This window comes from Periophthalmus magnuspinnatus, chromosome 6 (genome assembly GCF_009829125.3).
Source record: "Periophthalmus magnuspinnatus isolate fPerMag1 chromosome 6, fPerMag1.2.pri, whole genome shotgun sequence".
Taxonomy (NCBI): Eukaryota; Metazoa; Chordata; class Actinopteri; order Gobiiformes; family Gobiidae; genus Periophthalmus; species Periophthalmus magnuspinnatus.
Genome location: NC_047131.1, coordinates 9,109,313 through 9,131,684, shown reverse-complemented (window position 1 = coordinate 9,131,684; position 22,372 = coordinate 9,109,313). Strand labels below are relative to the sequence as shown.

The window sequence follows — 22,372 nt, the reverse complement described above, 5'->3', positions numbered from 1 at the left end:
TGTTCAAATATTGTATTAAACAAATGTTTACTAAAACATTCTATGCAAAACAGAAAAAAGACTCATATTTTTGTGTAAAAAGTAAATAAAAGTTGCACCATGTGACTTCTCTCATTGCTGTGGAGATGTTCTTGCTTTGCCTGTAATGTTTCACCGTATGGCGATCAATTTGTTTATCTCCATAGAAACAAGCAGACGCTGCCACCAGATCAGATCTGTGAAGTTTGGGTGCTGCCAGGTTTATAATCCTGTCTTCTGTTCTTGGTGCCTGTGTTATTCCTGGTTCGTTCTTAGTTCCTGTTATTCCTGGTTCGTTCTTGGTGCCTGTGTTATTCCTGGTTCGTTCTTGGTTCCTGTTATTCCTGGTTCGTTCTTGGTGCCTGTGTTATTCCTGGTTTGTGGGGATCCAGAAGTACTCGACGTTCCTCCTGCCGTGTCTGCGTGAGGCTGGAGCAGAGTCTGGTCCTGGTCTGTCTGAGCTGAACGGGGGACACTCATCAAAATGAACCGGACCTCCAGAGCCAGGAGCCACCGCACGCACCATGGACCTGAGCAGAGAGGTAATGTTTGTTTGTTTTTTAAGCAATGCAATACATTATTCATTCACTCCATACTTGGTTGTGTATCTACTAAAGATGTCACAGCTGCCCGGGGGTGGACTGAGAAAGTGAGACTGTCAATCTGCACTTCACTTTCTGCCCCTCCCACCTCCACCACTCACACACACCACATTTAACACATTAACACATTAATGTTTTGCCCTATGTTCAGTTATCCCTCAGTACATCAGTGCCCCCCGGTGGTCAGACCTGGATGAGCTCCGTTCTGGATCATCTGGACTGGCCTCAGTGGAGATGTAGACAGGGTCTCCCTCCTGGAAATAAAATACAAATATAGAGACAACTGCAACTTCTACACCTACTATACATACTGCCACTACTACTACAATATACTATCACTGCTGCTGCCACTACTACTAATTCACAACACCTAGTTTAATTGCAACCTCTACACCTACTACTACTACTACTAATATTTTTATTTTTTTACTTATTTGGCAGTGTAGTCAGTTGATAGTAATAATCTTGTTTAAATATTTATTTTCTTACAGTGAAGTTCTTGGGTGTTCCGTCCGGGTTCCTGAGGATCTTGACTCTCTGATCACTCTCACTCATACACAGGAAGAAGCTCTGGATGTTCGCCTGGCACTGAAAAAAGAGAGGACTAAACCAGGACTAAACCAGGACTAAACCAGGACTAAACCAGGACTGAACCAGGACTAAACCAGGACTAAACCAGGACTAAACCAGGACTGAACCAGGACTAAACCAGGACTAAACCAGGACTGAACCAGGACTAAACCAGGACTAAACCAGGACTAAACCAGGACTAAACCAGGACTGAACCAGGACTGAACCAGGACTAAACCAGGACTAAACCAGGACTAAACCAGGACTAAACCAGGACTGAACCAGGACTAAACCAGGACTAAACCAGGACTAAACCAGGACTGAACCAGGACTAAATCAGGACTAAACCAGGACTAAACCGGGACTGAACCAGGACTAAACCAGGACTAAACCAGGACTAAACCAGGACTAAACCGGGACTAAACCAGGACTAAACCGGGACTAAACCAGGACTGAATCAGGACTAAACCAGGACTAAACCAGGACTGAATCAGGACTAAACCAGGACTGAATCAGGACTAAACCAGGACTAAACCAGGACTGAATCAGGACTAAACCAGGACTAAGCCAGGACTAAACCAGGACTGAATCAGGACTAAACCAGGACTAAACCAGGACTAAACCAGGACTGAATCAGGACTAAACCAGGACTAAACCAGGACTGAATCAGGACTGAATCAGGACTAAACCAGGACTAAACCAGGACTAAACCAGGACTGAACCAGGACTAAACCAGGACTAAACCAGGACTAAACCAGGACTGAACCAGGACTAAACCAGGACTAAACCAGGACTAAACCAGGACTAAACCAGGACTGAACCAGGACTGAACCAGGACTAAACCAGGACTAAACCAGGACTAAACCAGGACTAAACCAGGACTGAACCAGGACTAAACCAGGACTAAACCAGGACTAAACCAGGACTGAACCAGGACTAAATCAGGACTAAACCAGGACTAAACCGGGACTGAACCGGGACTAAACCAGGACTAAACCGGGACTAAACCAGGACTAAACCGGGACTAAACCAGGACTAAACCGGGACTAAACCAGGACTGAATCAGGACTAAACCAGGACTAAACCAGGACTGAATCAGGACTAAACCAGGACTGAATCAGGACTAAACCAGGACTAAACCAGGACTGAATCAGGACTAAACCAGGACTAAGCCAGGACTAAACCAGGACTGAATCAGGACTAAACCAGGACTAAACCAGGACTAAACCAGGACTGAATCAGGACTGAATCAGGACTAAACCAGGACTAAACCAGGACTAAACCAGGACTAAACCAGGACTGAATCAGGACTAAACCAGGACTGAATCAGGACTAAACCAGGACTAAACCAAGACTAAACCAGGACTGAATCAGGACTAAACCAGGACTAAACCAGGACTGAACCAGGACTAAACCAGGACTAAACCAGGACTAAACCAGGACTGAACCAGGACTAAACCAGGACTAAACCAGGACTAAACCAGGACTGAACCAGGACTGAACCAGGACTAAACCAGGACTAAACCAGGACTGAACCAGGACTAAACCAGGACTAAACCAGGACTAAACCAGGACTGAACCAGGACTAAATCAGGACTAAACCAGGACTAAACCGGGACTGAACCAGGACTAAACCAGGACTAAACCAGGACTAAACCGGGACTAAACCAGGACTAAACCGGGACTAAACCAGGACTGAATCAGGACTAAACCAGGACTAAACCAGGACTGAATCAGGACTAAACCAGGACTGAATCAGGACTAAACCAGGACTAAACCAGGACTGAATCAGGACTAAACCAGGACTAAGCCAGGACTAAACCAGGACTGAATCAGGACTAAACCAGGACTAAACCAGGACTAAACCAGGACTGAATCAGGACTAAACCAGGACTAAACCAGGACTGAATCAGGACTGAATCAGGACTAAACCAGGACTAAACCAGGACTAAACCAGGACTGAATCAGGACTAAACCAGGACTGAATCAGGACTAAACCAGGACTAAACCAAGACTAAACCAGGACTGAATCAGGACTAAACCAGGACTGAATCAGGACTAAACCAGGACTAAACCAGGACTGAATCAGGACTAAACCAGGACTGAATCAGGACTAAACCAGGACTAAACCAGGACTGAATCAGGACTGAATCAGGACTGAATCAGGACTAAACCAGGACTGAATCAGGACTGAATCAGGACTAAACCAGGACTAAGCCAGGACTAAACCAGGACTGAATCAGGACTGAACCAGGACTAAACTAGGACTGAATCAGGACTGAATCAGGACTAAACCAGGACTAAACCAGGACTAAACCAGGACTAAACCAGGACTGAATCAGGACTAAACCAGGACTAAACCAGGACTGAATCAGGACTAAACCAGGACTGAATCAGGACTAAACCAGGACTAAACCAGGACTAAACCAGGACTAAACCAGGACTGAATCAGGACTAAACCAGGACTAAACCAGGACTAAACCAGGACTGAATCAGGACTAAACCAGGACTGAATCAGGACTAAACCAGGACTAAACCAGGACTGAATCAGGACTGAATCAGGACTAAACCAGGACTAAACCAGGACTAAACCAGGACTGAATCAGGACTAAACCAGGACTGAATCAGGACTAAACCAGGACTAAACCAGGACTAAACCAAGACTAAACCAGGACTGAATCAGGACTAAACCAGGACTAAACCAGGACTGAATCAGGACTAAACCAGGACTAAACCAGGACTGAATCAGGACTGAATCAGGACTGAATCAGGACTAAACCAGGACTGAATCAGGACTGAATCAGGACTAAACCAGGACTAAGCCAGGACTAAACCAGGACTGAATCAGGACTGAACCAGGACTAAACCAGGACTAAGCCGGGACTAAACCAGGACTGAATCAGGACTAAACCAGGACTAAACCAGGACTGAATCAGGACTAAACCAGGACTAAACCAGGTCTAAACCAGGACTAAACCAGGACTGAATCAGGACTAAACCAGGACTAAACCAGGACTAAACCAGGACTGAATCAGGACTAACCAGGACTAAACCAGGACTAAACCAGGACTAAACCAGGACTAAACCAGGACTAAACCAGGACTGAATCAGTACTAAACCAGGACTAAACTTGATTCAAACCCAGTGTAAACCAGGTGTAAACTTTGTGTAAACCCAATCTAAACCTAGTCTGAACCTAGTGTAAACCCGGTCTAAACCTGGTCTAAACCCGGTCTAAACCCGGTCTCAACCCGGTCTCAACCCGGTCTAAACCCGGTCTAAACCCGGTCTAAACCCGGTCTAAACCCGGTCTAAACCCGGTTTAAACCCGGTCTAAACCCGGTCTAAACCCGGTCTAAACCCGGTCTAAATTCAGTCTAAACCCGGTCTAAACCCGGTCTAAACCCGGTCTAAACCTGGTCTAAATTCAGTCTAAACCCGGTCTAAACCCGGTCTAAACCCGGTCTAAACCCGGTCTAAACCCGGTCTAAACTCTGCTTACAGCCTTGTTTTGCCGGAGTGCTCGTAGCTCCTCCTCAGCTCTGATCCGCAGGCTTAGATCCTGGAATCTCTCTTTCCACTGGAGACACTCGGATACTCGCTCGTGACGATCCTTTTCGGCCAATCGTCTCTCAGCGTCTGCCTCTCGCTGCGCCTGATTGGCCTTTTGACTCTCCTCTTCTGACATCACAGCACGCCGCCTCGAGTTCTGTTCACTGGGAAATAAAATGTACAATAATTTAGTCAAAATTTTTTATGAACTCCAACAGTGGGTATCAAGATGAAAATGTATCATGGGGTGTAATAAACAGGACTAAGTCAGAACTAAACCAGGACTGAACCAGGACTGAACCAGGACTAAAACAGGACTAAACTAGGATTAAACCAGGACTAAAACAGACTGAACCAGGACTAAACAAGGTCTAAACCATGACTAAATCAGGACTAAATCAGGATAAAACCAAAAGTGAATCGACTAACCACTCTGCCACAGTAACACAGAACATGCACACTCCACTCAGAGAGATCAGAACCCTTAACCTCGTGGCTGGGGGGCAGACTGACCTCTCTTGCAGCTGTCTGTATTCCTCGGTGCTCTGTCTCAGTCTCTGCCTCAGCTCCTCTCGTTCTTGTTCTAGACTCCGGTTCTCTTGGATCAGAGCATGTTTTTCTCCAGAGACTCGGTCCAGCTTCAGTTTGGTCTCAAAGAAATCCTTCTCCATCTGAGCCTGAAGCAGCTGCAGCTCTTTGTGCTGAAGGTAAAAGACTTTTATAAAAGTACAATTTATATTTCAAATTTCATAAACATTTCAAAAACCTAACCATGTCCCCAGATACGAGGTAAACACATACAGCTTTTACTGATAATTATAATGCTGATTTATTCTTAAAGAGGGAAAAGTGATGAGCGGGGCTGATGGAGCAGACTGACAGCCTCACTTTTGTCAGTCTGAGTTTGGAGTGAATAAAGTCTACACTGCACACGCCTGTAGAGTGATTTACAAGTGTGAGGCATGGCTGAATTTCCTCTTTTACTATAAAATTAAATATATTTAAAAATGGTCGACACTGTTATTACATTTGACCCAAAGCTGAAAACAAAGGGATGAATTAATTAAATATATTGCAGATTTGCTCCATCAAAGCTTTGTTGTATTTTGTACTAAGAATCAAATGTGCTGTAATCTTGTTTGTTATTTAAACCCTGGAGTTCTCCTGATCATAATAATCAAGTTTCTAAAGACACTTGAACCAGGTCGCGTTTGGCCCGAGCAGAGATGTCCTCGTGTCACTGTATCCCCTCAGACTCTGACTCAGACGGTGGTCCCATAGTGATGACCTCAGCCCTCTGTTCTGATGCAGTATTCGTTACTCGAGGCTCTCCTCTTACACTTGATCCAGTCTATCAAGGCCAGTGGTGGATGAAGTACTCAGTTATGTGACTTAAAGGGCCCATATTACACTATTCTCTGATCTATGTTCTAATGTTGTTTCCTCATCACAAACAGACCTGGACTTGTGTTTCGTTTCATTCACACATGTTTAACACACAAACCCTGCACATTTAGGCTTCTCTTCTGAGTTCTTCTCTCAAACAGAAAACACTCTGTTCCACCTTGTGATGTCATGTGGTAATACAGGAAGTGCTCCACTGTGTTTTTAAACTCCACACACCTTCACTAGAATCATTTGGATACTGCCAGTCCTGGAATTCCAAGGTAAATGGAGCTGTCAATACGAAAACTACCACTTCATGACATCACAAGGTGGAACAGCGCATTTTGAGCTTTGGAAATGTGACAGACTAATAATAAAGTGTTACTCAAACATGTGTGAATGAAACAAAACACAACTCCAGGTCTGTTTGTGATGAGGTAACAACATTATAACATGGATTAAACCTTGTGAAAGTCAATTGTGCATATTATAGGATCTTTAAGTAAAAGTACAGATACAGAGGTAAAAACTTACTCAAGTAAAAGTAAAAGTATCACAGGAAAAAAATCTACTTAAGATTTTAAGACCTTTGTTCTACCAACTGAGCCACTGAGGCCCAACATTTCTCAAGTTAATTTAGAAAAAAATGTGTCATTAAAGGTTCACTGTGTAAATGCTCGGGGGCGGGGTTGGACACACGCTTCTCTTCGTTACTGATTTGTGTGGAATGTTCCACAGTGTGGCATTCAACACTAAACTCTTGCAATAACTAGTGCTGAACTTATTCAATTCCAGGTGTTTTTGCTGTAAAAACATGTATTCTTATCATGATGGGGGATTTCTCCTCCACAGATGTGATTTGTGACTTGGCCTGGTGTCTCCATGAAGATACAGGCTTAATGCCATACTGTGGAGCACTCCAGGAGTCTCTGTCCACCTGAAAAGTCCCGTGGTGTCTCTTTTAGTCTCCCTACAGTTGTACCTCTGACTTGAGCTGCATCAGTTGGTCTCTGAGCTGTTGGCGCTCCTCCTCTGAGATCTGTCTCTCTCTCTCTGACCCGAGCGCTCGAGCTTCAGCTGCCGCCCGCGCTGTCTCCGCCCCTCCTCGTGCTGACTCCGCCTCCTCCGCCGCCCGAGAGTTTAGTGCTGCCCTTTGCTGGCTCTGCTGCAGCTTCTGCTTCAGCTGCAGAAAAAGACAGCTGGTTTAGTCCTCCACACCACATTCATACAGGGCAAGGTGGAGGAAGTGTCTTGCCTAAGGACACAACAACAGTTTCCACTAGATATTCACAGCAGTCTCCGTGCTTATCCTCTGAGATCAGATGAGATCAGGCACTGACAAACAGTAGTAGCAGTAGTAGTATTTGCAGTACCTCTTTGAGCTGGTTCTGCAGGTCCTGGTTCAGGTTCCTCAGGTTCCTCATGGTCAGCTCGTTCTCATTCCTCATCATGATTCGCTCCATGTGGATCTCATTGGACAGATATTTGTTCTCTCTCTTCAAGTCCTCACACTCCTGAACAAGAGATAAATTAAAGGTGCACTCTGCAACTCTTCTTTCTGCCCCTCTCCATGGAGATGTTCTTACTTTTCCTGAAATATTTCATAGTACTGCATTATGTCTGTGTAATCCCTCAGTCATCCAGGTCTGATCCAAAGCAAAAGACGAAGTTTGAATCTGAGCAGCGAAACGTCTTCATTCCTACAACAATTTGTCCAGTTGACAGATTTAAACTTCGTCTTTTGCTATAATACTGCATTATCTATTAAAAAAGATCTTGAAAACCATTCATTCCTGCTGTGAGTGGGGTCGCCTCTCCACAGATCTGACCTATAACTTAACCTGGTTTAATGTCTTACTGTGACACATTTCAGGCAAAGCAACTGCATCTCCATGGAGACTACCAGGCGACGGCGTACCCTGAACGAGAACAGTTCCACAGTGCACCTTTAAATCCTGACTAGCCTCACCTTCCTCTTGCGGACCAGCTCCCCCTGCAGGTGGTTGACCTGTAGGAACGAGCCCGTTGGAGCTGTGGCACTGATGGGCCTCACAGCTCGGACCGGTCTCCTCACGTTAGACCCGTTATGACCAGGATTCGGACCTGTACTTGGACCGTGTCTGGTCTTGTTCATGCTGGAGGAGCTAAGGGACAGAGAGGAGAGCAGGGGGTCTTCCAGGGACTTCCCCAGAGACGGGAGGTCCGAGTGGGACTTGGCTCTCAGCGACATCTGGGAGAATAAAAGAGAGAGTCAGGTAAAGGTGCTGTACTTTGACTTTTACTGCGTTAAAAATGTGCAAAACAGAACTGGTCCATTTTAAACAGTTTGCCCTGGTCTGAAGTTATATCTCACTTACCTGTGCAATATTTAACACAAAACAATCACCATGGAGAGCAGAAAAGTGACATTGTACACCTTTAATAGTACTTCATTTCTACCAGTCTTTTGTCTGTTTTGTAAATGTACCTCTCTGCACAAAGAATTGATTGAAAATAGTAAAAGAAAAACGTGTCCGTATTATAAAACTCTTACCTTGTGTTGTCTCTGTCGTGAAGTGACTCAGGGGAGTGGAGCGTCTCAAATGGAGGTCAGGGGATTTAAAGCACATTTATATTTGATGTGAAACGTGAGCTCATACCTGCACATACACGGCTGCTATGGAGATAAACAGAGCAGTGAATGACCAGGGACTGGGGCAGGGGCTGGGACTGGGACAGGAACTGGGACAGGGGCAGTGATGGGGACAGGAACTGGGACAGGGTCTGGGACAAGGAAGAGAACAGAAACTGAAACAGGAGCTGGGACTTGGAGTGGGACAGGTGCTGGGACTGAGACTGGGACAGGGACCGAGACTGGGACTAGGAGAGGGGCTGGGGCAGGGACTGGGACAGAGGGTGGGACAGGGGTTGGGACAGGGACAGGATTTATTATGGATTTATCTCTATGCAAATAAAATGATATGTTTATATTTTAATGATTGACTAAACACTCCAACCTGGTGACGTCATTAGGTGGCCATCTAGAAAGTTCTTTTTAAACTCCATCTTCACCTCCCTTTAGCCCATGTTCTGTCCATAGGGTTTGATATGAGCCAGTATCAACATTAATGATGTGTTCCTCTGCATCGAGGAGTCTGATTGGCTGCTGGATCAGTTTCAGGAAGTTCAATCCAGGAAGTGCTCCCTGTGACCTGTGGATAGGATGGACGCTGAACAGAACACGCCTCGCCTCCTTCTCCTCAATTCCTCTCAACCACTGTGCAGGAAATGGGTGAAGAAGTCCCAGTCACAAAGGAGACACAGCGAGGAGAGAGGAGCAGAGGAGAGAGGGACAGAGGAGGAGAGGAGCAGAGGTAATGAGAGCGGGACAGAGGAGAGGAGAGAGGGACAGAGGAGAGAGGAGGAGAGGAGCAGAGATGATGAGAGAGGGACAGAGGAGAGGAGAGAGGGACAGAGGAGAGAGGAGGAGAGGAGCAGAGGTAATGAGAGCGGGAAAGAGGAGAGAGGAGGAGAGGAGCAGAGATGATGAGAGAGGGACAGAGGAGAGGAGAGAGGGACAGAGGAGAGAGGAGGAGAGGAGCAGAGGTAATGAGAGCGGGAAAGAGGAGAGAGGAGGAGAGGAGCAGAGATGATGAGAGAGGGACAGAGGAGAGAGGAGAGGAGCAGAGGTAATGAGAGAGGGACAGAGGAGAGGAGGAGCAGAGGAGAGAGGAGGGTGAATGGGCCTTTCTTTGGGCGCTGGTTCAAAATGGCCCTGCTTTGTTATTATAATAATCATAAGGATTATTTTTATATTATTGGATTTTTAGATGAAAATCAGACCAACATCTTTGCTTTCAAATAAATGTTGAACATATTTGTATTTGGACATTTTGTGTCTGTTCCATAGTTATTATCTACGACACCTGTGGCTCATTATGTTATCATTTGGACATTTTAAATCATAATTTGGACATTTTAAATCACAATATTCATCTAAAACAACTTAATAAAAGAAACAAATCCAATGACTTCCGTGTTAGAAAACTGTGGTGCCAATGTCTTGATAGATGTAAATGTTGTTGTTTTTTTTTAGGCCCGAGCCCCTACAGGGCGTAGGGCCTATTGCTTCTGCAACGATGAGTGCTTCGCACTCATCGTTGCAGACTGTCTTCCGCACCTTGCACAGACTCCTGTGTCCTAGCAACCCATATTTGTTCTTGCTAGCATGTCAGCGTCAACATCGAGTCAATGGGTGAAGCCCATTGACTCAATGTTGACGCTGACGCAGCGCGAAGCGCTAATGTCCCCAAACACACTCCTGACATCGAGCCCTATCCAAGCCCCCATGCCGCAGGCATGGGCCATACTTATTACTGCTAAAATGAATGGAAATCAATGGGAGGTCAATGGCGGACCCCAGGAGAGGATGAAACGCTCAGTTTTGTTAAGTAAAAGTCCACATATAGGAGCAAAGAAAGTACCTGTTCAAGATATACTTAAAGAGTAAGAAGTCATTTTGCGCATATGTTGAGGTCCTGTAAGTCTTCAAATGTATTGATTTTGATTAATAAAGATTTGTGCTGAATTTTGTTCAATAAGAACGACTCCATCTAGTTGTTTTTATTTGTATATTTTGTTTGCTCAAATTATGAACGTGTTAAAAATAAACCCTCAACCTTTTCAGCAGGGCTCAAACAATAGTAAGCATACTTTTACTTTTCAGCTCAGTTCAAAAATGTAGTAGAGTAGAAAGTACAGATACCTGCTCTGAAAGTGAAGTACAGGTAAAAAGTATCTACTTTAAACTTTACTTACTTATTTTCCACCAGTGTATATAACCCAAAGCCTGTTAAATATGATCTATAGCTCCTATTACATGGCATCATAGGCCGACCTGTCTCGATGTCGGGACAGCAGACTCTCTTTGACAATTTGCTGAATGTCCCTCTCTGTTCAAAGTCCACAAGCTTAAAATATCCAGGCTGAAATTAATAAATGTGTCAGATTTCTAATGTGGCCTGTTCATCTTTGTTTCCCAAACTAAAATAATCCAAGTTCCCTGTTAATACTACTGACGGATTGTACTTTGCTCCAGTAGAGGTGACAGCTGTGCAGATACCTGCTCTGATGTCCTCTGTGCTGTGGACACCTGTGCAGATGAACATGTGGACAAAGTTGTTGGTTCCCTTCGATAAGGAAGGTTGTCCAGACTTCTTATATACGTTTATTTTTAAAATAGTTCTGTTGAAGCATGGCTGAAAAGTAATGTCTGACTTTCATTGGTTAAATTTCATAGAATTTTTATTTATTATTACTTTTGTCAGATTCAAGTTATTTTTGTGACCATTGTGAGTTTTTCCTTCATTAACTGTACCTTTCATTAACTTTCATTTTCATTAGAAAATGACAAAAGACCATTTTAGAAAACAAATACATTTCATTTAAATTTGAGAAAATACACAAAGAAACCATGTACAATCTATATAGTAGTAGATTTTTATTTTATTTTTTGTTTGTATCAAAATTACTATGTGTATCACTGATTAAGAAAATAAAATTGAAGGTTGAAGTAAGTACAGAGCAGTGGGTGTAAGCCAGTAGCGGTGAAAACGAGAGTTGATTGGCAAGATGGTGACAATAAATAATGAAAGTAAGAGATTAAAGACATGCACAGACCACTTCAAAAACACATTTGAGAGGGGAAATGAGAAGGGGAAACAACTATAACATGATTAGAAGCTCTGAAAAAACTATTTTGCAGAATAGGTCTACTTTAAAGAACACTTTATTGTCCCCATAGAGAAATTTGTCCTCTACCTCTAACCCATCCATCTACACCTCTTATGCAAGCTTCCAGGAGCAGTGGGCGCACAGTGCAGCACTTGGTGAGCCATTTCCAGATCTCCAGAGTTAGTTTTCGTCAGGGCCTTAGCTGTGCATGTGTGTGCTCTGTGTTGATAGTGGAAACCAGAATCAAACCCATAACCTTCTTGTTGTGAGGCATGAGTGCGAGCCCCTCAGCCACCATGACACACTACAGTTTGTCAGGCCATGCTGTCAGAAACAGTCTATCTACAACAAGGGAATGTTCTGTCACTGGTGCAGATGTTAAAGAGGGGGTATTTTACTTCTGGAGAGTATTAACTGCTAACAGACGACATATTTAGATCACAATGTTACCTTTAATTGTTTTGAAAATGCTATATTCACAGAAAACAATGTATTAACATGTTAAATAAGTTTCAGTTTTGTTTGTGACGCTCAGAGTCTCCCCTCTCTTTGCTCTCTGCGTCAAGTCACTCCCCCTTCAGAGCACTATCACAGCACAATCAGTGTGCACCCCGCTATAAAACTACACATCACATCAGGTTTGTCAAGTTATTGTGTACTGTTTGGTATCATGTTTTTGTATATTTGTGGATGGAGCATTGGACAGAATCGTTCAGCTAACTGTAAGGAGGGTTTGAACGGACTCAAACATGCATGGATGACATTTAAAACCACTTGAGGCATGTTTTTGATGAGGGAACAACATTATAACAAGAAAACTCCAAAAAAGTCGATTTTGTATAATACCCCTCTTTAAGTAAATACATAATTACACACATAGACATAGATATTCTGATTATTTCAGTGAAATTCTATCATTGAAGAAACAAGGCCTGTTAGTTGTGTATGTTACGGGTCCGGTCTAGGGGGCAGACCCGAACAGAAGAAAATCCCTGAAAAACCAGGAAAAATAATGAGACGACAGGCAGTGAGCTCGGTTCTGTGCAGCCTCGCTTCATATTATGTTTAATGACAAATAATTCAAAATACACATTTTGACAATAGCATTCACCAATTACTTTCATGAAAATAAATTATCTTTTTTACTAAAACAAAAACACATTCATATGCAAAATACCAGCATAATAAGTACTCCTACTTATAAAAATGTAAATCTATTACTTTATACATTTACTGAATTAAGTTTCTTACTTAAGCATATCTGAAATAATAATTTACTCTTTTAAAAGTCTGGCTAACACATTAACACAATTTTCTATTTACTATTAAACATTTACCAACTTTTACAAACATTCTTACTAATAACACAAGTGCAAAAAGTGATTTCTTAACATTAACAATAAAGTCTTATTACACATTCTTGTCTCACATGGCCGTTCAAGTTTTAGAAGAGCAACGCCATTACAGAACCTCGTGTTCAATTCACGGTAACTTGCAGAAATGAAAGTGATTATTTCACGGTCTACTTTTATAAAAACGTACTTTTACATTGGTGCTAAACATCCTAAATAATATATACTATCATTGTATCCAGTTTTATGTGTGAACAACATTAAATTATCTGAAAAACCAGGAAAAATAATGAGACGACAGGCAGTGAGCTCGGTTCTGTGCAGCCTCGCTTCATGTTACATTTCACCGGCCCCTTGTGGCACTCTCCCAAAACATGAAAAAATCTCAAATAAAACAAGTCACATTAAAAATTTATAATAATTGAAGGATCTAGTATATTTTAAAGCAACAGGAGCCTCAAGTAAGTCTCTTTGTAAATAATCCAATAATTAATAACATAAAATGTGACTGCACATTTTGTGTGCGTCACATGTAGTTTTGAATCACCATACATTTTACCGTTCCACCATTCACCTGCATTAGTGAAGTGAATTCACAAACTAGGAGATTGCTTTGGTGAGGTGCAACATCAACACTATCTGATACTTTTCTAATGATACAGGCTCACAGACCTAAAGGCTGAATGTCACTGATTTTTACTGTCTTAAAAATTTAAAAAAAACAAACTAGTTCATTTTAAATGATTTGCAGCAGTCCAAAGTTATTCCTCACTGACTTTAAGCAGAGCATCCTAACTACTCACCACAATGAGTAATGTATGAAGTTTTGCAGTGATGGCAAAGCTAACAACTAGCATTTTTTCTGATTCTCTGACAATAAAACACTATTATTAGAGCTTTTTGACCTCAAAGCCTGCTAAATAAACTTTAGCTTTTTTCTACTAAATTGTATATAAGGTGTTCTAATAGCATGGTCTACTGTTCTGACTCCTTTTTTCTATCTGACATCATACATCACTGCCCTGATTACAGCCAACAAAGTTTGAAGTGTGGAAGCCTGTTTGATGAATCATAGGCAGTGTCCCAATTCGCCAAATGCACCATTTGAAGTACTCCCCTAAGTACCGATCGAAGTACCCAGCCGAAAATGTGTACTCCTCAGTGTAACCGCCATGTTGTCGAAATGGGACATGCCTACACCACGGACCGTACTTCCACCGGTGTCTTTGCGCGTACGTTACATACATTATGTACATTATTTTTTATTATTTCGTCGCACCCGTTTATTTCTGTTTAGATTGAATATCAGTGGGCAAATATAACGTTCAAGGTGATTTTTTCTCAATTGTAGCTACTTCATAACTTTAACAAAATATACCTTGTGAAAACATAATAACAGAGATCATTTTTACATTCATAGTCTATAAACCAGAGAACACTGATTAGTTGTACATAAAGTTGGGACATTAAAGTTTAACGATTCGGTATTTGCGCAGGTTTCATTTGATCTGTGGCTAAACCACTTTAATACCAGTAGGGAGCGCTGTTTACCTTCTATGCCGTGCCAGTTCATTAGGCCCGAGCCTGGGACAACGTCCCGGTGAGGGGCTCATTAAAACCGCGTCTGGAGCGTGGAAAATGGCAAAAATCAAGTAGTAAACACGCCCCGACATGGCAGTGAGTGGTGTCAGAAATTAGAACTCGACGAGCTCTAATTGTCACAAAAGACCCCGAGAAAAAATTACGAAACACGACTCGGTAGCGCCACCTCAAACTTTGATTTTCATGGGGCCAATGGGAGCCCGACTCGGAAAAAAGTCAAAGTAAAAATCTGAAACTCACATCAAAAAATTGTACATGTCGAGACATGACAAAAATTATATTATGGCCCCGCCCTATAATGTACAGGACGTCGGCCATATTGGATCAAACCCGGGAACGACAAAAGTGCACACCCTCGCATTCAGGACATTTTCTCGCACAGTTTTCATCACAAACACGTCAAATTTGGTCAAATCCCACTAAACACATGTGTGATTAAAGATTAACAATTATATTTTGATTATGACTTTGAGTGTGGTCAGGGTGAATTTTCAACAAAATCGCAATTTTTGGAATAATTCAAAAAAATATTTCTCTTTCACACATTTTTTGTTGGGAAAACGCTAATACAGCGTTTATGCACATTTGTGAGCTGAACGCAATGATATGCAAATCAAGGCACTCTCTCACAAAATGGCTCTCTAGCGCCCTCTTCAAGTTTCATTTTCAAAAATTCGTTGAAGACAATCGATTTGTCGTGCACTTGTGAAAAAATTCACAGGGGCCTTATTTGTGATGGGGCACAATGTGAGAAAGTCACATGACTGTAGCTGTTATGGTTTAGGAGAAAAATAATGGGTGGAAAAAAAAATTCCATTATTATTATTATTATACGTGCCGGATTGAACTCATTTTTGACCCCCTGAATGTTAACGAAAACTCAATTTTATTGGATCCAAAATTCAAGATTGGCGAAAAATTTTGTTTTTTTAAATTCCTACTGAAAAATATTGATGATTGATGGCCGTTTGCGCATGCAAAGCCCGATTTTGCTCAAATTCGAATCAGTTGTAAAACATTCCGGCCTAATTCTAATGTTTGTGAAAGAATTACATTTGGCGCGACAGCGCCCCCTACAGAATAACAAATACATTTGTATGGAAGGCTGAAAATTTAGTTTTTCTAAATGTTACCAAATTTGACACAAAATTCCATTGGGTCATCCCAATCAATAAAGTCAATAACACCCATGTGTTTTTTTGCACCGTGTTGCCATGGCAATGCGCCAAAGTGCCAATGTTATCCTAATGGGAAACCTTCCAATTTTTCCCATTCATGGGAAAAATATTAGTTTGATGGAATAATGTGAAATTTGGCACCATGACTCTTCATGTCATCCTGATCAAAAAAGTCAATCAGACCCAAGTCATATTTTTCACTGGGTTGCCATGGTGATGCGCGAAAGCGCCCATGTTATCCTAATGGGAAAATTTCCAAATTTTCGTACATTTCAAAGTCTTATAATGACTTATTACCGTCAACGACGAACATAAAATTTGGCACAGTGATTCTTCAGGTCGTCCCCGACAAAAAAGTCCGAAGGGCCAAGTTTGTATTTTGCACGGTGTTGCCATGGCGATGCCTGGAAAACCCATGTTTTTGCATTTTGTGCATCAGCACTTCCAATGTGTTTTGACTTGTTTGGTGACAAGTGCAGCCCAAAGCCGCAATAAAAAAGGGACAAGTGGCGCGTTAGCGCCACCCACAGGGAGTGCCGGGTCGGCCGAGTGCGAAGCATGGCCCGCGAGGGCCGTTCGATGCCGCTTGCGGCTTTAATTTGTTTTTGTTTTTTTGGGTGAATATAGCTTTTTTTGAACAATAAAAGGTAACGTAGTGATCTAAATATGTTATGTGTTATTTATCTAGTTTCTTATCAATCTCCTGTCATCACATTACTAATGTGTTGTGGAAACTGACAGAGCAGATAGTGCAGAGGAAGTGTGGCCCTCCGTGGCCTCTGTAGAATTTGCTGCTGAAGCAAAAAATGATAAAAACAGAAATGATGTTTAAACAAAGAGCATCCGTTTCTATAGGGGAGTTTCACATAGGGAGGAGAGGGGGAGGGGGTAAATAACTTAAAATAATTAATAGTTTCCATAGATTAAGGGAGAGGGTACAGGGATGTGAGCGAGGATAGGGGATAAGTGAAAACACATTTTTTTTTAGCATTCAAGCTTCAAATACAGAAGGAGTATGGACCCTACCGGCTGAAGTCGACCTGAAGCAGTTAGAAAGAGGCTGAAAACAGTAGCTGCATACAGTGATGTTAGGTATCACCTTAACAAGGACTAAACCAGGGCTAAACCAGGAATAAACCAGGACTAAACCAGGTCTAAACCTAAACTAAACCAGAACTAAACCAGGACTAAACCAGGACTAAACCAGGAATAAACAAGGACTAAACCAGGACTAAACCAGGAATAAAACAGGACTAAACCAGGACTAAACCAGGAATAAACCAGGAATAAACCAGGAATAAACCAGGACCAGATGAGGACATGGACCTTTCATTGATCCTGATTGTTGTTCACATGTGTGAGTGTATGTGGCTACCGGGACTTTATCACTTTTGTTTCCTCTTGCTCTCCCCCCATCTCTTGCCCCCCTCCCCTCTCTCTTTCCCCCTCTCCTTTCCTCCTGACCTCTCTGTGTCTCTCTCCTCTCACCCCTCTCTGTGTCTCTCTCTCCCCTCTCTATCATTCTCTCCTGCAACCTCTCTCATTCTTTATCTCTCTCACTCTCTCTCTTTCTCTCCTCATGACCTACAGACCCCTCTCTCTCTCTCTTCTCTCTCTCTCTCTCTCTCCCTCCCTCTCTCCCTTTTGGCCCCCTCTCCACCCCTCTCTGTGTCTCTCTCTCTCCTCTCTATCATTCTCTCCTGCAACCTCTCTCACTTTTTGTCCTCTCTTACTCCCTCTCTTTCTCTCCTCATAACCTCCAGACCTCTCTCTCTCTCTCTGTCTCTATCTCCCCGCTCTATCATTCTCCCACCCCTCCCTATCTCTCTTCCTCTTTCTCTCTCTACACCCCTTTCTGTCTCTCTGTCCTCTCTCTCTACTTGTCCTCTTTCTCTCCTCTCTTCTGTCTTTCTCTCGGTCCCATACCATTCCTGGTTTTCCTTTCGGACAATGTACTAGGATGTTTGGATGTTGTTAGTAACATGGAGCTTTTTGGATTCTTTTTGTTCCTGATCCTGACAGACTTCAGCTCATCTCTGGACCACAGCCTCATCGCAGGTCAGAAAAATGTCACAATGTAACATTATTAAACAAACTTAAAGCTCCACTATGCAACTTTTTCTGGTTGATGTCCATTACCTGCTTGTTGCCATGGAGATATCATTGCTTTGCCTAAATTTTCCACAGTTTGTCATCAAACTTTATTTCACTTATTAAATTGCAGGTGTTTTTATTTCTCAGACTTGGAACTTGTCTCCATGGAGATAGATGTGTTACACTGTAGTGTGGAACAATCTGGGCAAAGCAATGATTTATGGAAACAGGTCATCTACTAGAAAAGCTACACAATGTCCCTTTAAACGTATATTCTTTTAGTAATGATCAAGCATTTGGAATACAATGTGATGCACTCAAGAGGTCTCCAGCCTAGTTCTGGTTAATCCTGGACTAGTTCTGATTTAGTCCTGGTTTAGTCCTGATTTAGTCCTAGTTCAGTCCTGATTTAGTCCTGGTTTAATTCAACTTTAAACCTGGTGTTTCCTCTCTCTTTAGTATTCCCCATCATTCCCTCATGTATCTGGAGTTCTCTTGCTGACCAAACCTGTAGCACATTAGCAGTGTAGTTTAATCCTGGTCTAGTTTTGGTTTAAGCCCTGATCTAGTCCTGGTTTAGTTCTGGGGTAGTCCTGGTGTAGTCCTGGTTTAGTTCTAGTTTAATCCTGGTCTTTCCTCTCTCTCCAGTGTCCCCCATCTCTCCTGTATCTGGAGTTCTGTTGTTGACCGGACCTATGGAACAGTACCAGTTTGACTTCTCTGAGGCGCAGGAGGCCTGTCTCTTTAAGAATGTCTCCATGGCGACCAGACCCCAACTCCAGAAGGCCCTGGACCACGGACTTGAAGCGTGCAGGTGGGACCAGGCATAGACCTGGTTTAGAACTGGTTCAGTCCTTGTTTAGATGTGATATTAGCCCTGGTTTATCTCTGCATGTGCTACTAACTTGCTGTGCCACATGCTAGTCTCCATGTAGAGTTTATTGTTGACCTGGCAATTTCCAAGATAAATTACTGTCAATGTGCCGGGAAGGCTTACGTGTGAATAAAGCTAAAAAATTGCGAGTACCACGAGTTGGTTTCCTTGGTTACGATCTTGGTTTCCTTGGTTATGAGTTTGGTCTCCTTGGTTACGAGTTTGGTCTCCTTGGTTACGAGTTTGGTTTCCTTGGTTACGAGTTTGGTTTCCTTGGTTACGAGTTTGTTCTCCTTGGTTACGAGTTTGGTCTCCTTGGTTACGAGTTTGGTCTCCTTGGTTACGAGTTTGGTTTCCTTGGTTACGAGTTTGGTCTCCCTGGTTACGAGTTTGGTTTCCTTGGTTACGAGTTTGGTCTCCTTGGTTACGAGTTTGGTCTCCTTGGTTACGAGTTTGGTCTCCTTGGTTACGAGTTTGGTCTCCTTGGTTACGAGTTTGGTTTCCTGCGATACAAGCTTGGTTTCCTTGGTTATGAACTTGGTTTCCTGGGAATATAAACTTAATTTCCTCGATTACAATTTTAGTGACAAGCTTGATTTCCTTGGTTACGAGTTTGATTTTCTTGATTACGATGTTGATTTCCTTGGTTACGAGTTAGATTTTCTTGATTACGATGTTGATTTCCTAGGTTACGAGTTAGATTTTCTTGATTACGATGTTGATTTCCTTGGTTACTATCTTGATTTCCTGTTTACGCTATGTGGTTATGTTCCATTCTCATTTGGTTTAAAGTCCATATGTCAGGTTATACTGCTAATGTCACAGTTATGTCAAAACAGTTAACATATATATTCAAAATCTTGCCTAATTTTTCTATTTTTTTTTTTAAATTTTGGTTAAGTTTATCATTTTATTCCCTGGTTGAACACGAGGAACAGAGATGACACATGTAGAGGTAATTCCATGACTGTTACCTAGCAACCGTAATGCTAACAAAATTACACAATAGTTATGATTAGACTAATAAATATAGATGACAACAGCAGAGAAAAAACATTTAGCAGAAAAATGCCTTGTGCGTTTGGTCCCTGCAGTTTTCAGTGTTAGTGACATTGACAGAGTGGATATTCTGTTATAGGACTCAGCAGTGGTGAAGTACTCAATTTTGTAAAAGTACAGATACAGAGGTAAAAAGTAACTCAAGTAAAAGTAACAGTATCATATGAAAACATCTACTTAAGTAAAAGTATTTAAGTACATGTTTAAAAATATACTTAAGTAAAAGTAAAGCAAAAAGCAAAAGTATTTCACATAAGTGTTAAGTGTGTAGTGATGCTGATTAAAAGTGATGCATATTTTGGTCACCAGTGACAATACAAATTTTGTGTATTTATTTGTGTTTTACTTGCAAACTGTCACTTAACTCATGTGAAACTATGATAAATATTTACCACAGGTACTTCGCCAAACCAAGTCAGAATTAGAAAAACGTGAAAACCTGTCAAATGCACTTGAGTAATATTTTGATCCTTTAAATGGTGCAGTATTGCGTTGTCATGTAAGAGAGTGCAGAGACACAATTGCCAGGTTAACGTGTTTTTGTATCGAGCAGGTTTGGTTGGCTTTCGGAGCAGATAGCCGCCGTGCCCCGCCTCTCCTCAGTCTCCACCTGTGGCAGTGGGAAAACGGGCGTGGTCACCTGGAACGCTGAAACAAACCGGAAGTTTGGAGTGTGGTGCTTCAACGCCTCAGGTACAAAGCATAGACTGTGTGTCAGATGCCCTCCCTGTGTCTCCATGGGTCTTATTCTGTGTAAAAACTTGAAAATTGTCTCCAGTGGTCATTCTTCATCCAGTAGTCCTTAAAATACTCAAAAGTACTAGCCCAAAACATATAGTAGTAGTATTAGTAGCTGTAATACTAGGTCAGTGTTTGTCAATTTTTTCTTCTTTTCCAGATACAAAGGAGGATCAAACAACTACAACTTTTACTACTACTACTACTACTACTACTGTAACTACTATGGCTTCTACAACTACTACTATTGGGGCTTTTATAACAACTCTTTCCACAACATCTGAAGCAAAACATTCTGCTATGAAGCCATCGATCACAATAAAGACAATTAATGTTTGGTCCTCTTTCGCCCCATGGATTCACTCCACTGTTAAACCACAGACGCCTGTTGCTACGGAAACAATATACAATACATTAACAAAAAGATCTTTCATTGATTTAATTCATCCATCTTCCACTTTTGGTTCGACTTCAACAAGTAAAACTCATGGATCAGCTATAAACTCTGAAAGCGTCCCCTTAAGACCCCCGCCAGGTAAGTTTCCTGCATCCTCTGCTCCATCTGACCCTCTCCTCTGCATCCTCTGCTCCATCTGACCCTCTCCTTTGCATCCTCTGCTCCATCTGACCCTCTCTTCTGAATCCTCTGCTCCATCTGACCCTCTCCTCTGCATCCTCTGCTCCATAGAATCCCTTTATCATTAAAAAGCCAGGTTTATTTCTCATATGCAATGATTTCTGATAAGTTTTGTGATTTCTTTCAGCTCTGTCCACAGCTCTGATCATCTTCTGTGCCATTGTCCTTGTCCTAATGATAGGGGGCGCTTTCTTCTTCTACAAACTGTGAGTTGTATTTGTATTCAAAATTAAAATCTGCAAATGTGATCTGTTATAATAGCGACAAGATCCATTCTCTCTCTATTTAAGGCATCTGACACACGGAGATATATTTTTCTGTCCATAATTTCTCTCTGTCTCTGTTCTTGTTTAGCTCTGACCGGTGCGGCTGCTCTCACACTTCACAAAAAGACCACACAGAGACGGAGATGTGGAAGATTCAAGAAGAGGAGGAAGCGAGGAGTGAGAGGGAGGAAGAGGAGGAGAGGGAGGAGAAGAGGTTCACCATCTGCAGTGAAACCATGCTATATGCTAACCCTGATACAAGAATGGACTGACTATTGATACTTTTCAGTGAAATCACGTATATATGTCTATGGTGGAATGTTCAGCAGTTACCATGGTGACACATTGCATGCATAACACAGCCAAGAAAGTTTTAAGATCATCTGAAAACTCTACAAAAAATACAAAATGTGCTGCATCCAGTTAGCATCACAGGGAATCTTGATGACATCAGCTGCAAAGTATCTAAATGAAAATATGAAAGAAATTATAAATGTGCTGTACCTGATTTTTACTGTCTTTAAAAACATGAAAAACAGAACTAGTTTGTTTTAAATGGTTTGCAATGATCCAAAGTGATTCCTTACTTACATAAACTGTGTCTGTTGGAAGAAGTAAATGTGGATATAAACTCATTTTATTTTAAGTACTTTTGCACAACCCCCAAAATAAAATAAATGCATACATTTTCAATATTAAATGGTTTCATTTTCTTATATCACTAAACAATTC

At 42.0% G+C, this 22,372-nt stretch overlaps 2 protein-coding genes across 2 annotated transcripts; one reads left to right on the top strand and one right to left on the bottom strand.

The window, feature by feature from the left end:
* Nucleotides 1-385: 385 nt before the first annotated feature.
* LOC129456333 (trichohyalin) lies at nucleotides 386-14,366 on the bottom strand. Its single transcript, XM_055222563.1, has 10 exons — nucleotides 14,361-14,366; nucleotides 8,778-8,891; nucleotides 8,098-8,358; nucleotides 7,502-7,642; nucleotides 7,111-7,311; nucleotides 5,256-5,443; nucleotides 4,693-4,906; nucleotides 1,110-1,208; nucleotides 810-874; nucleotides 386-548 (listed from the first exon to the last, which is right to left on the bottom strand). The coding sequence occupies exons 1-10, from the start codon at nucleotides 14,364-14,366 to the stop codon at nucleotides 386-388; spliced, it is 1,452 nt and encodes a 483-aa protein (XP_055078538.1).
* Nucleotides 14,367-17,928: 3,562 nt separating this feature from the next.
* lyve1b (lymphatic vessel endothelial hyaluronic receptor 1b) lies at nucleotides 17,929-21,519 on the top strand. Its single transcript, XM_055222562.1, has 5 exons — nucleotides 17,929-18,030; nucleotides 18,715-18,880; nucleotides 20,553-20,692; nucleotides 21,262-21,272; nucleotides 21,502-21,519. The coding sequence occupies exons 1-5, from the start codon at nucleotides 17,955-17,957 to the stop codon at nucleotides 21,517-21,519; spliced, it is 411 nt and encodes a 136-aa protein (XP_055078537.1). The 5' UTR covers nucleotides 17,929-17,954.
* Nucleotides 21,520-22,372: the final 853 nt, after the last annotated feature.

Bases quoted from the DNA above. Each gene is read 5' to 3' on its own strand.
- LOC129456333 (XM_055222563.1), bottom strand. The intron at 8,359-8,777 runs GTATGTGCAGGT...TTATTCTCCCAG, and splicing joins TTTATCTCCATAGCAGCCGT to ATGTCGCTGAGAGCCAAGTC. The intron at 7,643-8,097 runs GTGAGGCTAGTC...TCTCTTGTTCAG, and splicing joins AGCTGGTCCGCAAGAGGAAG to GAGTGTGAGGACTTGAAGAG.
- lyve1b (XM_055222562.1), top strand. From the start codon at position 17,955: ATGGAGCTTTTTGGATTCTTTTTGTTCCTGATCCTGACAGACTTCAGC. The intron at 18,031-18,714 runs GTCAGAAAAATG...CTCTCTCTCCAG, and splicing joins GGACCACAGCCTCATCGCAG to TGTCCCCCATCTCTCCTGTA. The intron at 18,881-20,552 runs GTGGGACCAGGC...TGTATCGAGCAG, and splicing joins CACGGACTTGAAGCGTGCAG to GTTTGGTTGGCTTTCGGAGC.